The sequence below is a fragment of the Xenopus tropicalis genome, chromosome 1 (genome assembly GCF_000004195.4).
Source record: "Xenopus tropicalis strain Nigerian chromosome 1, UCB_Xtro_10.0, whole genome shotgun sequence".
Taxonomy (NCBI): Eukaryota; Metazoa; Chordata; class Amphibia; order Anura; family Pipidae; genus Xenopus; species Xenopus tropicalis.
Genome location: NC_030677.2, coordinates 205,445,682 through 205,469,390, shown reverse-complemented (window position 1 = coordinate 205,469,390; position 23,709 = coordinate 205,445,682). Strand labels below are relative to the sequence as shown.

The following is a 23,709-nucleotide window of genomic DNA, read 5'->3' as shown; positions in this document are numbered from 1 at the left end:
ATATACATTATGAGACATCATTGACGAAATGCGAAACAGACTGTCCGCGGAGGCATAGTTGTTTGGCTGCCTTCATTATACCTTTAGCCCACTCTGAGAAACTAGGGGTAAGTGTTCTAATTCATAAAACACCAGCGAGCCCCTCTCATCACTACATGTATTCAACGTTGTCATGGATTATTTGAGAAAGCAAGAAACTCGAGAGAGCTTTTGTAGATATATTTTCTTAAGGACTAGCACCATGGGAAAGCACTCACGATTCTAATAGGGGAAGTCATAACTGAGTAGGGGAAAGAGTGCACGCTTATATAGTAGAGGTATGGGGGGGGAACTACCGAGTGGGGGTTGCTGGAGGGTTTCTCGGGGGCATGAAAAATAGAGAGCTTCTACTCTTAAATAATGGAGTATCTCCTCCATATTCTTTACAATTCGTCTATATTATTGTAAGACCAGTTGAGAAAAAATACCAATAGGTGGTCCTGTTCTGCTCACCCACATATGTGGGGTAAGTATGAAATATGATAGGTGGGTATCTAAGAGATAAACCCTAGGTGACTGTGTTAGTTTATATATCATGAGAGCAAAAGGAGCCGGCATCATATATGAAGACCATTTTTAAATTATGTTATATCACACCACTTAGCTGTTCTGTGCCCCAATAAGGGTAATTATTCTCATGTGTCTTTAGTTGCTATCAAATGTAAACGAGTACGAGAGATTATGTATTACTTACAATAGTGTGAGAAAAATGGGATATCATTTTATAATGGGACTAAGATAAAGTATGTTACCTACACCACATAGGGCTGTTCTGCCCAAATAAGGGGTAATTATATCTAGTTGGGATCAATACAGGTTATGTTTTATATTACAGAGAAAAGGGAAATTCTTTTAACCGATTAAATAAACCCAATAGGGCTGTCTCGACTCTGCACTCCACTAAGTGGAGGTAAATATTAATAATCTTACGTATGGGGATTCAAGTATGACAGGTACCGCTTTGCGTCTTTCAATTATTTGAACGATGAAACACAAGTGAATCATTTAAAGCCTGAATAACCACTCCAAGTAGGCTGTTCCGGACCCTAATTAATATGGAGGGTCAATTAATATCCTTGATTGTAGAGATCAGTACATGTACTTGAGTTCTTATTATTACCATTGAAATAAAGAATCATTTAAACGCGGATCGTATATTACACAACCCAATAGGTAGCTGCTTACTGCCGCCAAATAAGGGTTAATATACTGTCTAGTTGTGGTATTCAAGGGAGCAAGGATCTTTTTTACAAACGTTTAATAGGTTTACAAGAGGGAAAAAAAGAGGAAATCATTAGAGACCATTATAAGATACACCTCATTAGTAGTTGCTGTTTGCCCTCTCAATCAATAGCGTGGTTAAATTAATAATCTCTATATGTTATGAGGATCAAAGAGTAGCACGGTACTTTAGTGTTTGTATTATACAGAGCAAAGGATATTTCACACATGAAAACACACCCAATAGGGCTGTTCGGGTCTTGTTGTTCCCAGTCCCCCCCAATAAGGGGTAATTCACTACGACTTCAGTTGGGATCAAGTACAATAGGTAACTTCTGTTTTTAATTATTACAATTGGGGAGAAAAGGGACATCATTTAACCACATTAAATAAACCCAATTGGAGGGTGGCCCCAATAGGGGCGCTTATGAATTTATCAATCTGAGTTTTCTAGGATCCAAGCTACACGTTACACTAACTGTTTTTTATACAAGAGAAAAGGGATAATTTTTTACAGTTCAGAATAAATATTGAATTATAACTTATTCTAATGGTGAATTGCGCGAACCCCCGTAATTCGAGCTTTCTGGATATACCCAGGGTCCAGAGTTACTGCGCCCTCCCCATCATTCGCTTTTGTTATTATTTGTATAGGTCATACTATAGCAGGTGAGAGAGGAGACCAATAAAACATAATGACCCTGGGGGGTATTACAGTGCCTATTCAGTGTGAGAATGAGACACCCTAAAATCCTGACAAAAGAATTGTGGACCCTTTACGTGGGCTATACCTCTCTACACAATTTATGGTTAATAATACACATTAATCTAGGTAATATACAATAATCTAAAGAAAGAGAGAGAGTAATGAACTACGGTAAATATAATTCAATGGTTTCTGCTTGGTATACACTAAGTATTTAGCGTGGTCTTGGGGCGGAGCTGGGGGCCCCTAACTAAAAGGAGCACCAACAACTGGAGAGAGACCTTACACAATCCGGGCTCTCTCTCATGTGGGTGAATCATTACATCTAATATGCCTACATTATTCTGGATAAATTCCTCAGCAGTTTAAGGGATCGTATTTCAGGCTGAGAAATCAAGAAGGACGAAGGGGAAAATGACGGCTTGAAGACATTCCAAGCCCAGAGAATTAGAGAATAATGTAAATACATGCATGAATACGTGTGTCAACAAATCCACCCTATGTCACAGATATACATAGTTATTGGACACATGTAGCCTATTGGGTACTAGTCGTAGCATGCAATAGCAACTCGACCAACCCAGAGAGCCTATCATATTGGCACCTATTTATGAAACCTCTGTCAGAGTGCCGCCATTAAAAAGTATTTAAAGGAGCTAGAGTTAAAGGATGTGCAAAACCTAGCCAATATCATATGAGCATATATATGGCAGTGGGCACACATGCAGGTATATGGCTAGAGAGCTAGTTTTATAAGGAGCCTAGATGGGCGAGCTTAGTGCAAGTCGAATGGCATGGGGTAGTTGTGAGAGTAGCCTCTGTGCGGTTAGGGTACCTATATGGAGAGAGACTACGAGACAGCAACGTATCTACATTAGTGTTGACGAGATGGCCTATGTGGCAGGTGGGGGGAATACCTAGCACTCTGGGAAGGGACTGGTTGGGAGCTGTGGGATAGCAGTTATCCGATTAATGTAAGGAGTAGGACGAATGAATGGTTCATAATCTATTAGCGAGATGGGGTGCATAGGAGTAGACCCTCAGATGGAAGGGACTGGGGGCGAGAGTTGGGATAGCGCAGGAGTAAAGAATATTGTTAGAGGAGAGGATGCATGAGCTATTGTACCTTAAGTTGTGAGTGGATAATTTAACACGCCTCTTGGAAAAGTCACTTGTGGGCGGATACTGAACATGACGAGGTATAGATAGAAGGGCAAATGAGAGCGGACTAGATGGTTTATAAGTAATTAATGGAGAATAAACTGCCGCTGGAAAATGGAGGTACTGGGGCTGTGTGAATAGTCGAGAGTCATCATAGTGATAGGTTTTTTTCAATACACATGTAAGATGAATGAGGTGCCTTGAGTATATGTCAGCCCCGTCGCGGGCGGGAATAGGATTAGTCGTGGGGAAACGGGACTTGGGCAATTTCGTGCTGAGTCACGTGAAGAGCAGGAAGAAGATAGGTACGCGTATGCGGGCGATATTCCGAGCCAGGCGCCATAGAGGGCGGAGTATGAACCTGAATGGCTGTCTTGGATAATCGTATATATGTGGTGGAATATTGGCACTTAAGAGAATCTGTATTTCATATGGAAAAGTGAAGTAGGATTAACAACCAATGATACATCATTCTAGTACTGCTAGATGTTGGTTAGCAGGTCGTTACGCTTGGTCGAGACACACCACCATACTGATTGTCAAAGTTTGAGCAAATGTTACTAGAAATAGATCAAATGTTATCATAGAGGTGATGTTGTTGTATCTAACTGTTCATATTCGTCCTGGGCTCCGTTGGGGGCGGGGCGTGTAGCAGGGCGGGATAGCCTAGTTGTATACTGCGGTAGCCTGAAGATCATGGGTTTAAGGCCTCTGTCTGTAACTTTGGAGTGTTCCCATAGGTGGAAATTCTAAGGAATCGTCCCAAATTGCCTGTTTTTTTCCTGTTTCCCCTTATATAAATGCGGTGTCCGACAATGTGGCCCTGAGGCATAGAGAGGGCAGGGAGCAGAGTCCACAGAAAGTGGACAGAAGAGTGAAAGGCGATATAGTGTGATTATAGGTGGTTGTGACCGTATATAATCAGCGGACTTGGGCCTGGGTGCTCTTGAGGCGACCGCATATATGCGCCAGTAAATATAACAAGTAGAGGGTCGACGCATATTTGAATACATATAACATACTCGAGCACGTGGAACAGTAAGCGTAGAATTATTGTTCTTTTTACCTAACTGTTGTAAGCCTATACTTCCTCAACTGAGATGAGTACGACCCTCAAATGCTCATGCTTGCTGCATCGGGCGAAGTCCGTAAGATATCAATAAGTATTATGTAGTCTCTGGGAGTATTTCAGATTTGAAGAGCGTATACTTTAAGTATTCAAGTTCATGTCCTGCCAATTTCAGGAGGTTTACACTCGACCAGGGGCGCTTTGTAAAGATACCGCCGAACTGTAGGATTGAGATTATTTATGAACAAACGTAGTCTAATGAGAGACTAACATTTGGAATGATGTGCACTTCATTAGCCCAATAAGATTCCTTCTCCAGGCCCTGATCGTGGTAGAGAATGGGCTATCAGTATATCATGAGAGACATCAATTAAGGCCGATTTGAGAGGGCAACATTCCGACGCTAAACACCATCTTTCTACCTAGCAGACATGAAAGCAAACACTATATTACCAAGCTAACACATATCAGAACAGCATTACAATAGAAGCATCAGGGAAGCCAGCTGAAAGGCCGTCTGCCTATATGTCTTGATATTCTAGGTGGTCATCTGGACACAGCACATAGCCAAAGCTAGAGGTGATTCAAGAAAGAGCGAATTTAAGGAGCAACTAGAGGTTATTCACTAGATGTGGATTCTTGTTTAGGGACGTATGTGAAACCATTTCCATATCTCACTCGACGGCCATGCAGCGCGATGCAAGTGTGATCCATTGTGAGCTCAATTGATGGTAAGTATAAAGAGCATAGTCCGCATTTGGTACACACGATGTGACTTTTCAGCAGCAATACATGGGAGAATGATCCACGACAACTGGCATTATTGTATTGCCCAGAGCCTAAAGGTCGATTTACTCACATGAGAGCACACGACTAGACAGCGAGACCTAATAGTTAGTATCAATAGCTATTGTTGATCAAGAAGCGAAACGGAATACTAATTACACCAGTTATATGGATCGGCGGTATTTCGTTAAAAATATTATAATATACTATGGTTCACCTCAGAAGGCTGGTCAGTCGCTAATCGGCATGATACTGAGTAGTGAGAAGCGCGCATCCAGCTAAGGAAGCTAATCGCCACTAGAGGGTAGTATGCTCTCGATAATAAATAATGAACCAGATTAAAGCTAAGAGTGCAGCCATTCCTTGGCAGAATCTCATACTTCGAACTAGAATGGGGCTAGTATACAATAGACACGATTCGCTCAATCTGGAGGTTCGAAGGAAGGAATTTTGTTTTCTTTGACACTCATCGAATGCTACTACCTTAACGTTCTTGCAAAGACGCTTACTTGAGAATGGAGGGCGCATTTTCTAGAGACCACTATGACTAGTCCAGCTATGGAGCGCATTTGTACATTAGATAAGCAAACGCACTAAGGGTGAACACTCAATTATGAAACAGAGGCTATTTCAATATGGCAGTGTAACATTGGCATGTCCGTCAGGGAATAGTCAATATGAGGTGGATCCAATGCAGCGACTATTACTAGAACGTGGCATTCAATAACAGAACGCTGAATCACTTAGAGGACATCACACACACCAAGGGGACAGGAGCTAGTTACTAGAAAACTATTTTATCGAGTTTGTACATGAATACTTCACGAGCATCATACTTAGAGAGAAGCATGGGGGTATACACAATTTACTAGTTCACACTTGGTTTAAGTAAGTGGGTCAATTCATAGGAATGACGTATAGTTTGTCAGTCGATGGAGTGGCGCATTTCAAAAAGTGATCATAGACCTAGTTTCCATAGTGGGCCAGTATCTGCAAATATACATGAAAATAGTTACACGTAGATGTGGCATGTCGCATCAGGATCAGGACTAAGTTACTGATTGAGCATCTTACAGAGTCAGATGCACATGTACTATCACTGAGAGGTGCATTCTCCGTAGACATGATCATATCATCTAAGCAGGGCAGATTACTAAGGGCAGAGTACTATTCCACTAGACGGTTATTTCTCGTAGTAGACAACAGAATGTAAGAGTCACTAGAGGGGCATTCCCGTGGTAGTACCCACACACACGAGGTGCACACTCTCGTATCATGAGTCAATTCACTAGAGAGGGCAGAGCCATTACTCAATTTGTAGGTACCTTTTAGCTTGAGCTAGCCCCAACTAAGACGGCAATTCGAGATACATATATTATTAGTTGGTGTCAGAAGAGAGGGGCATCTTCCAACTGTAGAACCTCATCGAGCACGTATGAGTGTAAGTGGTCTAATTCTGACACTGTTTCATGGACAATGAACTAGTCGTGACTAGTAGGCACTACAATTAACAGACTAACATAATAGTCATGAGGGCGCGACTAAGTATACCATAGGGAAGACAGGAGAAAGTGAGCCTATGTCAGCCATTGCGCAGGCGCATAGACATAGTAAATTAGAGATGGGCATGTCACCACAGACAGGCTACTAGTTACTCTGATGGCATCTGCGTAGACATAGTATCTGCGCACTCAGAGAGGTCCATTCCAAAGGACGGACGAAGCAACTTACGTAACAGTCGGTAGTACGTGGGTAGACATGAATTGCAAGTCGGTGTGAGCACATCTAGAGCGAGGCTATTCCATCTGAGGTGCGGATCTAGTAGAGCATCGCTAGATTATGGCATCTGTCGTCACGACTGAGATAACCCATCATAGAGGTCTGCATACACGGCGAGGAGCATATACACCAGCTCAGAAGGTAGCTGAGTATTCTGTCGATTATGGAATCTATATCGCACAGATTGTAGGGCAGGCATCCATAGGTGTTCTGCTGGACTAGTCACTTGATGGAGCAATCTATTATGACATTAATATGGCAAGTTAGGTGCTGGTGAGAGATCTACTGGTACGCATGGATTAGGAGCTAGATACTCTACGTAAGAGGAGCGATCATGAGGTAGTAGTTTAATTACAAGTCCAGGGATGCAGAAGGAAGGAGTGCTGCTCTATATATTTCTGCTTAGGAGCAGGATCATAGGTGCGAGAGATCATGTGAGGACTATAGCGAGCAGGGTCGGTTGCGTATGCAATATGACTGTATATCCACGATAGATAGCAATATCACATAGGCCACATCGGAACTAGCGACCTAGCGAGAGAGAGCTTCCTGAGCGGACCTATTACTACTCAAGGAGGGCATTCTAAGAATGCACTATCACTAAGGGACATTCCTAGGCAGGACTGAGTTAGGTGAACAGGGCAAATTCCAGCTCCCATTTAGCTGCACCCAATTTTACTAGAGCGCCATTGTACAGATCATACAAGGCACTTAGCCGTGCAGAGTACTAAACGATCTGATAAGAGGAACGTTAAGTTGATAAAATGAAGAGGAAGTATAATACATGGCACTTTGGATTCAGCCCAGTGGTAAATTACTTGCAGTGAACGAACAATAATCAGCGATCTTAAGTGTTTAGTGCACATAACAAGACGATATAGAAGGTATATTTGTCTAAGGTTGATCTTTATATGGCCAACAGACCTTATGGTGGCAAACATAATATGAATCATAGATCTTGAACTTGTTTCCCATATTCAGAAGATTACATTTGAGCCTAATCTGAAATAAATGATCAATTTGAACTCGCTCCACCAAACAGTGCACTAAATGGCTACACAACGTGAAATGTTAGTATTAGGCAGAGCTGAAGGTCACCCAAAGCCCGCTCATAGTTGTTGGTGACTGGTATACAACGCCTGTAGGATAATGTACCCCATGATGGTCCACTTTTGCATGAGTGGAGAGAATAACTTACTCACACGTTTGGGCACTTCAGTTCTAACCGTTGATTGCGATGGGGGTAGCTATAGACAAGATATCTGATACGAGTTACTATGTCCAATATGGCCCCCCGCTAGAAATAAGTACACAGCCATTGGCCGAGTAGGGCCAGCCGTATAGCACAGTAGACACAACAAACACAATGACATCGAATCTAATGTACAGTCACTCAAGCGCCCTTGTTATATAATGATTGGCCAAACTAAAACCCTTGGTATGGTGTCTAGTGAATGGCCACAATGTTCTAAGAATGCCCTCTATTGATTGGTCCCACCAACAACCTTGGGTTGCCCACTAGTGACTGGTTATCTTTAGGTTTTTCAAATAATGTCTAGTGATTGGTCCCACCAACAACCTTGGGTTGCCCACTAGTGACTGGTTACCTTAGGGTTTTTAAAATAATGTCTAGTGATTGGTCCCACCAACAACCTTGGGTTGCCCACTAGTGACTGGTTACTTAGTATCTTCAAATAATGTCTAGTGATTGGCAACTGGGTTGCCCACTAGTGACTGGTTACTTTAGGTTTTTCAAATAATTTCTAGTGATTGGTCACACCAACAACCTTGGGTTGCCCACTAGTGACTGGTTACCTTTAGGTTTTTAAAATAATGTCTAGTGATTGGTCCCACCAACAACCTTGGGTTGCCCACTAGTGACTGGTTATCTTTAGGTTTTTCAAATAATTTCTAGTGATTGGTCCCACCAACAACCTTGGGTTGCCCACTAGTAACTGGTTACCTTTAGGTTTTTCAAATAATTTCTAGTGATTGGTCCCACCAACAACCTTGGGTTGCCCACTAGTGACTGGTTAATTTAGGTTTTTCAAATAATTTTAGTGATGTGCACACCAGACAAACCATTAGAGTTTGGCCCCCACATTTAGAGAGTTGCGAGAGACTGTTATCCATTCTTGAGAGTGCTAAAATTCAATAAATGTACCTAGTGAAAATGCTGTCCCCAATCAACCCTTGAACAAACTATCACGTCATTTAGTCGACCGAGTATACCATTTTAGAGTTTTATAAGCTGATATAGAAAAGAGTTACACACCAACGATATATGGTTGGTTCCCGCCTATAGCGAGACTGGGTTACGATCATTTTAGTTATTATCAAAAAGTACATAGGATATACATCACACCTTTTTGACTTTGGGCACAAGCATACAACCTGATGGTATATGCCAAGTGACTGGAGCTTGCAGGACTTCATGAGATCAATTCTAGTGACTGGTCCACCAACACCCTGTGCGGCGAGTTGCAGGCAAGCTCATCGAACAATGAACTGTTTCCTTTAGGTATTTCAATAATGCCTTAGTGATTGACCAGCTGTGAAAGGAATCCCGCCAAGACCATATCCTTTGGTGATACCATCGTAAGTGTGACACAGCTGTCACCTTTAGGCTTTTCAATAATTATCTAGTGCATTGGGGTCATGGATTGCGAAATTTTAAACCACTAGCAAGCCAGTGCAGTGGTTGAATAATGATGGTACCACAACGAAAATTATTGTAGCACGGAGGAGGGCTAAATTATACAGACAATAGCAATTATATGTCCACCACTCCACAATAAAGCTCGCGCTGTACATTTACAGTTATGAAATGAAACTAGAAAAGGAATGCACTGCTGGGTGTCATGGGCGGCTCTAATGTAAGCCTGGATGTATCGCCACAGTGACAAAAATTCAACATTTATTGCCGTTACATACCTTAATCGGTGTATCCCACACAGAACCGGAAACACAGTCGATTCGGAAAAAGGGAAATTAAAAACAGACAGATCTTTCCATGGGTTTAAGTGCATATTTGCTATAAATCTTTACCAATTTCGGATTGCACAAGGGGTAGGGGGGGAATCGAGGTGGAGGGGGGCACGACAACTCCCAATTGCATGCTGGGCTCATATGGTATGGAGATCGAGTGCTGTTCTAACGCTGTAACAGGATCAGGTATATCGAATCCATTATACACCGTTATCCAGAAAAGTTTCCAAATACGGAAAGGCCTGTCTGCCCATAGACTCCATTGTCCACAAACAAATTCTTCAAATTTTAGAATTATATACTCTTTTCTCCTGTAATAATAAAACCAGTACCTATTGAACCCAACTAAGACATATAGTATTACATCAATATATGGGGCAAGACTAACAGCCCTATCTCTTATCTAACTCGGGTTCAAACTGATTCCCTTTTTTATCCTTATAAGATAAACGACAGATACCTATGTTAAGAGCTAGATATTATGAGAAGTTACCTAGAGTTATCTTATTGTTAGACTAGGCACATGACCCAGCTATCATTGGCCTTATTTTAATTGTTATAAGTAAGCTTGTATTTCACACTTTTTCTCCGCATTGAACATGATTTTAGCACGCTTAAAACCTAGTACGTAGTCTTGTATCCCAACATCAACGATAATATATATTAACCTCGTTATTTTTTGCCAGCAAGCAGCCCTAATTGGTAATAATTTTATACATGCCGAGAGAATGTTACTTCATGGATTTTTAGCAGTTTTAAGTATTGAAGATCCAAATTGCGGAAAAAAGCCCTTATCGTTCAGCAATACTCTTATAGGGACCAGAAAAGGCAATACACTCTGGATATCGATCCAATACCTCTATACTACCAAAAACATGGGAAGACACTGTACGGACTTTAGTGTAAAGATAATGTGTGGCTTATGATGCAATTGTTTTTTAGCTCCCCACACATGTATGCAGCCTGAGCTTGTGTTAGTTAGATACTATAGGAACTATTGCTTATATAATACCCTATACCACTCTTTATTAGAAGATCTTATGTAACAGAGTCCTAGAACAGTTTACATGAGAGAGGATTTAGTTACAAGTGCTCAACAATGAACCCGGATTCAACTGCTACCGATGCGGTTTTTCTTTACACACTGACTACTTGCACCAGGCACTCAGCGGCCTGAGTTCTTCGTTTCTTGGATGTCCATGAAGGCAAAATAAACCATTCCCATCATGTTTTTGATCGACATCATGTTCATGTTTAGACGTTTGGTTTTGGGGTCCTCTAGAAGGTGCAAATGGGTGGGGTAATGCTGGGAAGTCATAAAGAGCTGTATGATGATAGCGCTCATTTTACGCTTCGTCCTACGCCTGCCATGTCCATGGTGCACCAATCTAAGGGAAAATGTCTGATGAGACATCTCGGCATATAGGACACGAATGCCATGATATGACCAATATTGAACTAAGGTCGTTAACGGCGATCTATATGTATGAAAGTGATAAACAAGTTACATTGCCCTTACATTGAAATTACAGCTTCTACATTCTGTCAAACTGATGGGCACAGAATTCCTCTATCGTGCCCGCACGCGACCACATTCCAATATTGAGCTATTCACAGTCACGTTGTCTCTGTGTTCCTTGCTTTTATTTTGCTGAGATTCACAGCACTACTATACATACACAACAGACAATTCTGGTTCACAGTGGGACAGATCTCTAATCTGATCCCCTTCCCCCCCATTGTATTATTTCAGCAGTCTGTCTGCTCTTATTTGCTTAGATTCTAGGTGTGCTATCTGACGATAAGGAGAGAGCACTTCTGGGATCACACAGTGCGTCACAGATTCTCTGAATGCCCCCACATTGAAGAACAGTGCACAGTCCTGCTCCTGTTGTATGCTGCGACGAGAGATATAGAAGGTCTTGATCCTGAAACCAAGAACTATGATCTGTCCATGACAGTGGTCGCAACAGAGATCCTAACTGATCCCCCCCCGTGTAAGCAACAGTCACTGCTCCTGCTTTATGTGCTGAGATCTAGCTTCCGTATATCAAGAGGCATTCTAGTCCACAGAGTGGCACAGGAATCTTCTCAAGTAGTTTGCAGATGATCCAGCAATCGATATAAATGCACCAGGCAACAGGGTAGGGGGTGGTAAGTCATTCATTCTGCCCTGCTTTAAGAACTGGTGCTGATTGTAGACTAGTCCGTGATAACCAGAGCATTCCTGTCACATTGCGCCACAGATACTTATTTGATCCTCAGCCCATGTCAAAGCAGCAGTCCCTTGTCCCTGCTTTCTGACTGCGCTTGAGATTCTAGGATATCTAATTATAACAGACGCATTCTGTCACAGTGGCACAGATCCTAATCTGATACAAGGAGGCAAGATGGAAGTAACAAACAGATGCGCTGACTGAAGTAAGGATGTAAAGAGGCTCCTTCTAACTTAAGTTAATAGTATGTAAGTACCCTCATGAGCGCTAGTTAGCTCTCCATCCGCGCTCATATGCTCCCAAGCTAATGTTTCTTACACAGTCTTGGGTATAAGTGTCAACTATTAACCTAAAGTGGCGCAATCTGCTTCTCAGAGCTCCCAAGATATGCTACAGCGCTAGCCCGAAGCTCCACATCCCTCCCGGTCAAGCACAAGGTAAACACTGCAGGCTACTTTCAGAGTTCTTTTTTTACCCAATGCTCCTACGAAGAATGGTCTGGCTGCAGCTTAATACGATTTATTAGCTCGAGAGGGCATGTTGAGGATTAAAAAGGTAAATTAAGGCAAAGGGCTCGCAAGCTTGATTCCAAAACTATATATGTATAACAAGAGAAAATTTGCGCTTGGCTCTGGGGCCGCCGACATATGAAGAATGAATTACCATTGACCGTCACTAAGGATGCCAGATGACTTCCATCGAGGAGAGTGGTATCTGTGCAGAAGGACAGCGCAGAGTCTCGAAACAGAAGCGCGTCCTGTATTCTTTGTAAGCTAGCGTGACCTCAATCCACACGACAGGACCATTTTCTTTGCAACCAAGTTGTTGTAGAGAGTATTATACTATGCACTTTCCTTCTCTCGCAGGTTTCGACCCCAATGTGAGTATATGGTCTATGACTAGCAGTTAGTTTAACTATCCACGCCCCACCAATGGAGGCCTTGGGTTGTGTTCACTAGTTACCTGCGGTCGTTTGCTTGATTCCTTCGGGCTGCACACACCACTTTTTGGTTGTCGTCAACTGTCGGGCCTAATCGAGTGTTTATGTGATGTTATCATATGTGGGTCTGCATGAGTTCTTGTAGGTCCGGATTTGTCTTTCTGTCCTGGTATCACGACGAAGAGATAAAAAAAACTAAGAAATTTTTAGGCCATACACAAAATTCATATTTTTAAACTGTGCTGTAACACACATATCTGGGGCCTTTAATAGAGGATACGTCATGCCAGTGGGAGCCATTTGTTGCGATTTCACCAATGGCTGGATTCCTTGTTCACTGCTGAGGTGCGATAGTTAAACACCTAACACTCCCCTGAACCTGACCCATACATGGATACAAGTTAACATAAAAGGCTGCTGGTTTGCAGAAAGTGATATACAAATTTAACTCCATATGAGATCTCAATGCTTGATGCTATAACCACTGGCCACCTCAGTCCACTGTTCTTGAGACTATATGGTATTAGGGGGAATCCCCTATAGTGCATATGGCTTTTTGTACGGATCCTGGTACAGGCTACACGTGATCAAAACTTAAGGGGGCCGTTCCGCGAACTTGTCTTAGTACAGGGGAAATCCCTAATCTGCCATAGTTTTACTGTAATGTTCGTAACAAGGGCTATGACGCAAACTTAGGGGGCTGTCCTGCTGAATTGCTTTAGTAACAGGGGAGATCCCACTATGTGCAAGTTTTAATGGTTCTCTCGTACAGGCTATGAGCAAACTAGGGGGCTGTTCCGGCTGAATTGTGCTTAGTAACCCCAGTCCTGGGTGTAACTAGGCCCTAATCTGTCTGGGCATAATATCATTGTTCTTTATGATACCAGTTCCCTTCTGTACAAGTGTATGAGCGCAAACTTAGGGGGCTTGTTCCTGCTGAATTTTGTGCTTAGTACATGAGAGTCGAGATTGGGCGCATATGTTTTATGTTCTCTCAGTACAGGCTATGAAGCAAAACTTAAGAGGGGTGTTTTCCTGCGTGAATTGGTGCTTCCAGTACAAGTCGAATCCGTCAATGTGGCCATAGTTTTATGGTTGTCTCTGTACAGGCTATGAGCCAAACTTAGGGCGGCTGTTCCTGCTGAATTGTGCTTAGTACAGAGGGAATCCCACTGTGCCATAGTATTTTTCATGCTGCTATATCTCTGTACAGGCTGAGCAAAGCGCTTATGGGGCTGTTTTCCTGCTGGATATTGTGCTTGTAGGACCTGGGAATAAACAAAGCCTGCTTGTTCTTTTCCTTTTTGCCAATCTGCTTTGCAATGTACTATTTGAGAATGACTATTATATTCAGCTGGGTGGAGTCACGCTCAAGACGCCTCTTCGACCAATCTCGCCTTTCTCCACCACTTCTGCAACACTTTTTCACTAGTCCTGATTTTTGTAGGACAGTACCGAAATATAAGGAAAAAGACAAAGTGGGGGATACAGGCAGGGTTTGGGGTAGGCTATAGTTGTAGCTCTTTTAGGCAGGAGCTGTTGCTTGCACCGTCAATTGTTTCTGGTTTAGCGGAAGATTGCCTTATATAATGTTTACTTCCTGTAGAGTGTGATAGGATTCTTGGGCAGTGTGCGTATCCTACATTCCTCCTCTTGTAAACTCAAGTCTACTGATGTGCTTTATATGTTTAACTTTTTCTTGTTATGGATTGACTAGACTCTTTTGGTGCTAGGGCTCGGCTTCCGTGCTGTCTCGGTTACATCGAGATGCTTTTATTGTCATATTTTTATACCTTGTTAGAGTGTAAGCCCTTTTGGCAGAGTCTCTTCCTCACGTTAATATCGGTTACTGATTGCTTTTATATGTTACAAAGTATATCTGTATTCCCAATGTATGAAACCACTTATTGTAACATTCGCTGCGGGATATGTTGCGCTTATACATATGTTAAGTAATGTAATGGATAAGGGCCATGTTGTGAGTGTGGGCCTATTTAATCCCACATTTTGAAACTGAGATACACATAGGGAGGCGTATGGGATTTCTGGCTCTCCTAGCATTCAATTCAGACCACTAGACAAAATGCTCGAAGTTCACAAGAAGGTTTAGGCCCTGAGCAAGCCACCAGACCCGAGCAGACAATCGAGCTGCTCAGGAACCCTTATAGAGACTGGGGAATAAGTGAGCAAGAAATCTAGATAATATTATTGAGAAAAAATGATACGCAACGAAAGAAAAAGAAGTCCCCTAGACTACAGATAGAGGGCAATATAGGCGCGTATACAGGTTGTGCCCAGAGCCCCCACTCCACATGTACAGAAAAGGTCTGGGAACCCACTGCCATTCCTGCAGGGGGGACAGAGATCTATAAACCACCCTCGCGGAGAGCCATAAATGCCAGTACCGAAATGGGCACATCTATCCCCCACTCATAACCCAGGTCCTACTACAAATCCCCCCCCCCCCCTCCTGATGGGAACTAGAGGACCCGGCCATCTTCGCCAGAAAAGAGGCCCAAACACCATCTATGCCTCAATACATTCGAACCCACATTGCCCTCCTAGTGAGTGAATCAACCGCCCGTCAGAGCATCAATGTCATAAAGGGCCTAAAATTACCCCACAACGTCCAAAAGCAACCTGCACGACTCTTGCTCCCTCTTTATAAGCGGCAAGATGAAGAAGTGCGAGTGCAAAATCATCATACTCATTCTTAATGCCTGCGTTTCAGAACGCCTGCTTTGATGGAGTTATGAGGACACATGCGCTACCGCTTCCAGCAGGGTGCCCGTGAAACTTCGTGCTTGGCAAATCGTTACTCTTTTTAAATCTTTCGAGTACGCAAGACCGCCAGGTTGGTAACCCTATTACTATATCGCCAGAAGTTATTCTTATAAGTTTCTATTGATATGGGATTGGCGCGGGTCGTTGTTTGTGTCGAAAGGGTGGCAAGGGTTGGGAGAACAAAACACGCGCTCTTAGGAGACACCAAGCAAACTATACGTTAAGACATTAAAGCGCATTTCTTTGAGTTCAAAACAAAAACATTGGAAACAGGGAACAGAATAACAGCTCATATTCAAACTGCCTGTCGCCATTCTGAAATTGCGTGACCATCTCACGGCACCGGCTGCCTCCTTTTGCCGTCACAATCGCCCGGGGAGATTAGTCGCCCCCCCCTCCCCCCGCCCCATGGTAACATTTCTGTTCTTTCCACATTGAGCCGAATCAATCTTGCTCGCTGTTTCGGGGGGGAGGGGGGGAAGTGTCATGCACAGTGGCGAAATAAGTACTCCAAGCTAAAGCTAAAATTAACAAGCCAGGCGGAGGACAATAAGGGAGCATACGAGAAAGACTGGACACCAATTGTCTCCCTGTACGTAGTTGACTCTGCTTCGCAACGGGCGGGCAGCTGGGCTGCCAGTCGGCTTAATGTGACGCATCCCTTCTGGCGCAGTGAAATAGCAAGCACACTGCGGACGACAGCTACATGGGTAATGGTAATAAAAACGATTCACTCTGCCACGGGCGGATGGCAGAGCGCCGGGGCGCATGTTCGGGAAATCGCCTTACTGAAAATGCACTATCGCCAAGGAGATCGGGTTATTTGGCGACGCTCTGAGCGCCAATGAGCGTATTACTACGCGAAGTCCGCATATGGACCCTAAGCGAGAGAGCCGAATCCTCCATCTGCCGCCTTACAAGACACAATTAACCACTATACAATGATCTGCCGGTGCGCATCGCGAAAGGTAGGGGAAAGGAGCACCTCAAGGAGGAAGCACTAAAGTATAAATTCGCCATCCGGCAGAGTACCAAGCAAATTTAACGAGAAACAGGGAGTTTTCGCAGCGGCGATCTTAGACTCTCCTCTACCAGTCGTCACCAAAGAGACGACATTACTAAATAGTACGAGCTATAGAGTCAAAGGGTGCGATATTCTACCTCCTTTCGTCGCTTTTACTAAGCGACATGATTCAGGTTGAGTGTAACATGGTTTCACAGACAACTCAAGAGAATTGCCTACATATTATGCGGGAAAAACCTGTATACACTGTAGGAAGATAGAATCTACAAATTATATCTAACATCTTATAGTCGCACGAAGTGAACGGACGCTTAGACATGGCACCTATGATCTTAACAAGTTCCCCAGAACTTTCAGAAAAAAGCAAGGGAACCAAAAAAACCACCTATGGACAGTACTAGACTCTAGATAGCCTTGTACAGACATAATAAAAGTATCGTATTAAGAAACTATGCAATAAGGGTCCCTGACTACAACAATTTCACAGGAACAGCCCCTAAGGGGGTTTGCTCATCACAAGAAGTTTTCATTGCAAGCCTTGTATAGAGGATAACCACAACTCAATACTAAGGCACATAGCGCGGATCCCTGGTACTTACACATCAGTCGCACCATCAGCTCCCCACAAGGACATTCGACACTCTCGCTGATTACAGAGAATGATATGCGCTATAATATCTCTTATGCAAAAAAAGTGGCAAGCAGACGCGATAAAATTAGATCAGAAAAAAAAGCAAATGTGAAACATGAACCTTTTAAGCTCCCCTAACTTGCTTCTATTTTTTGACGTACAAGAGAGATAACTTATGAACACGCACATATGAGCTTCTCGACTTTATCTTAAAAAGTCACATAAAATTCACAGTACAGCTATGGACTTTAAATGACTGCATTTATTGAATTTGCTAGGTACCTTGACAAGACGATTACATAACCATTAATACAACTTGGCATAATTTCAGTCCACATCCGCCCCACAACAGATGTTAACATTTACTTAGGAACTCATAAGTGGAATGCTACACGCCTTCATTCTGGTTTTCCATTGCTTTACTTATGTAGGGGAGCAACTAAAGCGAAGTTAAAAATACATAACTATGACCATTGGCAATTTTATACCCCATTTGTTAGCTTGGTTGCTAGGCTCATTCATAGCCCAGTAAGCGCTCGACGCACAGGCTACTTAGGCTCGACTTACTGCCTTGTTTTGACTAGTAGGCAGAATGTACGTAAAATATTCGTTATTTGCGAAACATAGGTATGCCGTAACACCACGCTGACTGTTTTGTCCAATTGTGACCTACAATCAGCCATGCCGTGAAAGTGGTAGTATTTTTGGGGGTTTTTTTCTCATGGAAGCGAGCCCCCTACTAGGGCTCATTCGCTGTATTTAAAGCAGTACTGGAGATGGAGGACAAATCCTTCAAAAATAATAATGTGGCAATTTCCTTGAGCGGCAGATTTGGAATCACCTGGTCTATAGGTCACAATTTCGCAGGACGCGCTCTGAAATATATGTACTTAATGACAATAAATAGAGGGTTGATATTAGTGATCGTTCATGACTAATGTCATCACAAAAGCTTTGAGTAGTGGCACCTAGGATTCTCGTACTCAGGCCAAAATTCAGGCAAGAACAGCCCCTAAGATATTGTCTCTCTGGCTTCACCAAGACGTAGTAAAAACCACGCTGTAATTACAAATATGAGCTAAAATTAGGAGATTTTCACACCGTCTGACAATGAAGTACAAACATTCAGTCCGAGAAACTGATTTACTCAAAGACACATTAATATAGGCTCAAGTATAATTCCAGAACTAAACATGCGTCTAGGCATAAAAATCACTACAATATTCTAATGTCCTATGCAAAGCAGACTCTCAATGCGACAACAAATCTTTGACCTCAGGTCACTCGAGCCTCTGGCAGACTGTCATTTCAGGCTAACCATAGGAAGAAACTAGTGTGGGGAAATAACTTTCCAAATGCTGTTTTTAGAAACTGTCCCTCTATATTTCAACCTTGCTGCTATGTTTTTTATGTGTCTTTCAGAATCATTAAGCAATTAAAAATGGGACTAATTCTTTTGCTCGCTCGTATTTACCTCCTTAGTATGATAAATTCATTAACAGAGAAAGAAGACGCACACACAACTATGCGTGCCTCCCTCTCGAGAGCAACGTTTGCAGGACATGTATTTTCTGTTTTTCATATTTACTTGTGGTAGTAGTTCACTTAGAAAAGAAATTGAGCTTTTGTGAAGTAGTACTATAGGGGAGACTGACTGCCAACCAGAGGCTGCTAGCCAGAGGCAGCACCCGGCTCAGCAGCCACGCTATTTGAGCTCTCCATACGTGAGCATCAAATTGTTTTTTCCTCGTAGTGGAGCTCGGGAGCAAGTTTTGCAAATACGCTGATATAAGAGCAGAGGAGCTGGGCTGCATTCGAGACCAGGGAAATTGGGGATGTTTCCGTCAATGAGCAGGGCTTTGAGACAAATAGCTCGTAGAAGTTTAGGCCTCATTGGTATCAAGGGGAAAATCCGTGCTCTCTGACCTCTCAGACACCACGGCTGGCGAAGAAATCGGGGTTCGGGGCTAAAGCCTATGACGTCTTAGATCTCACATCGAAGCCAGGTATCAAACCTAGGCAAAATAATTGTATAGCTGAAAGGCACTTATATAGCAATAATTAGTTCCTCACTATGTACAAGACAACCCATACTCAGTTCTTGAGTCTGTCGTGCGCAGATCGTGTATGAACTTTCCCCAGTCTTTCTCTGACCAAATGTTGAGTCGAGTAGCTAGGTGGGCATGCGTAGTTGGCTCAAGAGTGGACCTCTTGCGTGAGCATGAGAAAAGCTATAATGAAGCTCTTTAATGTTCTTATAGTAGTAACTAAGTAACACCTGACAATCAAGCACTGAGAAAGTTATTGACCAAAAGTGTATCAAAAGATATAAATTGTTTCACCCCATGTTGCTGCCCTCTGTTGCTACAGGAAGAAAAGTCTGTGATCTTTACTTAGATACAACAATCCCGCTCGGGTGTAGGCCATGCTTGGAAGGCGTGGAGACTATACTTTCTCTGATGGGGCCACGGGTACGCTGCTGTGGGAGAAGGATTTAATGACGAAGACGAGGAGGAAACTAAGAATGTCTATAAGTTACATGTTTTGATTATTATGGACATTGAGCCAAAAACACATTACAGAGATGCTCGCACACACACGCTGGGTGTTAGCCGGGGGGCAAGCCCTAATTCCTGCAGCCGGTCAAAGCCATATAGTACGCTGTATTTTGACTAAGAAAAACCCTACTATAGGTTTATGAATAAAATACGCATAGAACTTACCTGAACAGCTCGCTAGCCGCATCTGTGGTGCTACTTAACCACCGGGGCAGCCCATTTTCCCTGCACACCTGGATATCACGGTTACAATGCTGGGGTTTTCTTTACTAAATGCAAAGAAAGCCACGCTAAACTATTATGAAATTTTTGGGTGATATCAATAAAAATGCGGAACTCCAGCTTTCAAAACCACATCTTAGTAGAGCCCTACACAACAGAAACCCCTAATATATCCTATCACTGTACTTGAGTCTCACATTTGAATAAATACATTTTCTACTCGTATGTTTGCTAAGAACCACCACGGTGAGTGGGGGCGCATGCCCTGTGCTCCCTGCAGGCAACGAGCTAAGATCTTCGCTGGGCGTGTTGCAACCTATTAATCACGCACCATATTGTCATAAGTAGTTGTTTAATACTATGTTACTACCGTAATGCGAGGACTTAACGTTGAAGGTCCTGTTTGAGGGTGAGTCCGCCCTTTAATAAAAAAATTAATAAATTTTAATTTTTATTCATCTTTGGATCTCTGCCTTCATTCGCTGGGGTGGTAAGCCGGGGCAGCCATTCCTGCCTGGTACAGCTGGGGTGTTGGTACAGAAACCCTACTATATTTTATATAAATACCCGGCCGCTGGTTACCCGGGGGCAGCCATTCCTGCACTGGGTCAGCTGGGGTGTTGCTAAACAGAAACCTCTACTAATAGGTTTATATAATACCCTTGGCCTTCAATTCTCTGGCATTCAAATTAAATCCAGGCCCAGCCAGCGGTAGTGTTAGTATCCAGCCGGGGGCCTAGCATTCCTGATCGAGCACTGGTACAGCTGGGGTGTTTTGCTTAAGAAAGACCGCTTACCTCCAAGCAGTTTATATCGTCTAAACCTATAAGCTTGACCAGAACCTCGGACTCTGAATGCCTTAGACAACCCTGTGAGATTGGCAGTAAATTTTGGGGGCCTTTTTAGCTCTTTTTAGATTAAGTCTACGTGTAGACTGCCAATGAATCTAATATGCACTGTTACTTTAGTACTATCCCTGTCTGTTAAGTGCCAGCACAAACTCATTGTTTATGTCGTGTTATCTATTTCTCCTGACGACGTGAGTGGCGTCGCTTTGCAGCCCCGGAGGGAGCTACAAACCATCAGCCGGGTGCTATGATATAGTATCTTCAAACGCTACAGTGCGGGGCTGTCTGCAGCAAATAACCACTCTCCCCACTGCCTGACCCTGATAGTTGCCATGGAACGTGCTGCCCCCGGGGCTACACCAGCGGCTGGCGAAGGATTATTATAGTATAAGCTAGGAACCAGGTAGGGCTTTTTCTAGCGTATGCTCACTTGATACCACAGCATGCGAGGGGTTTAACCAGCTGAGCGGAAAGGCCCACTTCTCGCAGGCGCCTACACAAGCGGGTATTTAGATTTAGAGAGATCATACTGTAAGGGTTCTTTGTACGCAATTACGTACAGTCCAAAGCGCTCGTCTTAACTGGTGCAGGCAATGGCTGGCCCCCGGGGCTACACGCTGGGGTCTATTACTCACATACCTTACAACAATGTATGCTTAGAGGGGCAGTACCCTAAACACCCCCACACGCCTGTACAGTAGCATGAGAATGGCTTGCCTCCGCCCGCCCAGGGTACTTCTCCAGCCTTGGTGCCTTTATATGGTGCCTGCTAGACAGAACCACTCACTTGTCTTATAATAAACTTTGCAATTTATATAAAATCTGTTGGGGTACCCATAGTCTGCTCACAATATATCGCATGCTGACAGGCAAGTGGTACATGTTAAAATTTCCCAACCCTCAGTAATTATTTATTCCAAAGGCTGTTTACTGAGCATGCCAGAGGTAAAACACACGCCCGCACCACCTCAACACTATTCAGACTCCACACCCATATTTCCCCGCAGCCATATAAATAAATACCTTGTTGGATAAAATAATACTTCGCGCTCCTACGTAGAAATTCTAGATGTCGTGCTTCGACTTAGTATGTAGGAGGCAAAATCTTCCCTTCGAGGGATGCCCGCCATCGATAATTCGTACCATGATCGACATCAGCAGCGAGCAATTTTATCCCTCTTTTTTCCCCCAAATTACACACAGATTTCTTCAAAGTGGGAGCAAATAGTTGAAGTTTCCCCTGTGCGGAGCCTGTGATTGCTGAAAGGGAAAGAGAAGGAAATGAAAGTGAAATGACTTCCCCTCACTCTCTAACTTTGCCTTTATGGAAAGGGGTCAGTCCATATGTACGCACGCTGCCGTCCCCATTGATTTGGGGGGGCAGGGCACAGGAATTCAGGCTGCATGTTGATTGGTGCAATTCAGAAGACAGAAACTTAGCCAGGAAACCTGTGCAAAAGCTGAACAAAACCTCCCAAACTCAACACTTGGTGTGAAATGTTTACGGAGTCGGAACAGCGCACATTTGTTTCTAATCTCCCAATTCCTTTATGGACCCCCCCAGTACCAGCAGCGCCAGACCCGCAAAGGTCATTCAATTCAATGGGAACATTTCTGGATCACAAAGCGGGTTTTCGTGGAAAAAGGGCTGGTTTTTATCACAGTATCCGCTGGCGTCCGATAGGCCACTGGGTATATAAAAACCAGCAAAATGGGCCTCAAAAGAACTGAGCCAACATCTCTGTGCCCGGGGGCTGCCATACCGCTTTCACTGCTCTGCCATGGGCACCGCTGTGGCATCCCGGGCTGTGCAAGGTTCTGGCCTACTCTTAGCAATTTTTCAATTGGTCTTTTTTTCTTTCTTAAATTATTTGTTTTCCCCTTCTGACTCTTTCCAGATTTCAAATAGGGGTCACTGACCCCGGCAACCAAAAACCTGTTGCTCTGTGAGGCCACAGTTCTATTGTTATTGTTACTTTATTTTACTTATCTTTCTATTTAGGACCTTTTCTTTATATATTTTTTATATTTATATTTTCTTTCTTTTTTTTTTTTTCAAACCAGTCTGGTCCCTAGATTAAACTGGGCCCTAGCGACCAGATAGCTAAAAAAATGCAAATAATAAACAATGAGGACCAATTGCAAAATCAGAATAACATGTAAAGGCAAACAACCCCTTGTCAGTTCTACATTCCAAAAGATGATGGAAATGTTGGAATGAGAATCCTTAACTGTTTGTTTAATTATATGAAAACTTCATATAAAGGCCCAAGGCTGCAGGCTGAGTTATACAGGTAGGAGTGGGATGCATTACGGACCCAGGCTGCTGCCTTTATACAATATATTTTTGCAGTAAGTCACATTTTCAGCTTGAGATCTGTAGCGAGACGTCTGGAACACAACACCGGCCTTTTCTACTAAATACTTTCTTATAAAACACACAGCTTGTAAAAATCCATTTGGATTCTTAAAGACTATAAAGTTACACCAGTAAAACATATCACAGAATTATGTAAAAGTCGACTTTTCCAGTATTTCCCCCTATAAGAATGATCTTGCCAGATTCAAAAAAAAAAAAAAAAAAGAAATTCTATTGCTTCTTCCTTGGTTGCGGAATGCAGAAATGTGATGAATTTGGATGGCTGGATATTTAAAGGGGGGGGGGGGGTGGTTACATTCAAGTTAACTTTAGCATCTTATATTATGTCCTATTCCCAACTTTACAATTGGTCTTCAT

General features: G+C 43.1%; 1 protein-coding gene across 1 annotated transcript in view; it reads right to left on the bottom strand.

Moving 5' to 3' along the window:
* ctif (CBP80/20-dependent translation initiation factor) overlaps positions 1 to 23,709 on the bottom strand; it is a gene marked incomplete in the record, with an annotated part of 115,302 nt that overhangs the window by 53,521 nt on the left and 38,072 nt on the right. The window contains 1 exon segment of the mRNA NM_001078866.1: positions 21,620 to 21,641. Coding sequence (NP_001072334.1) covers positions 21,620 to 21,641 — 22 coding nt within the window.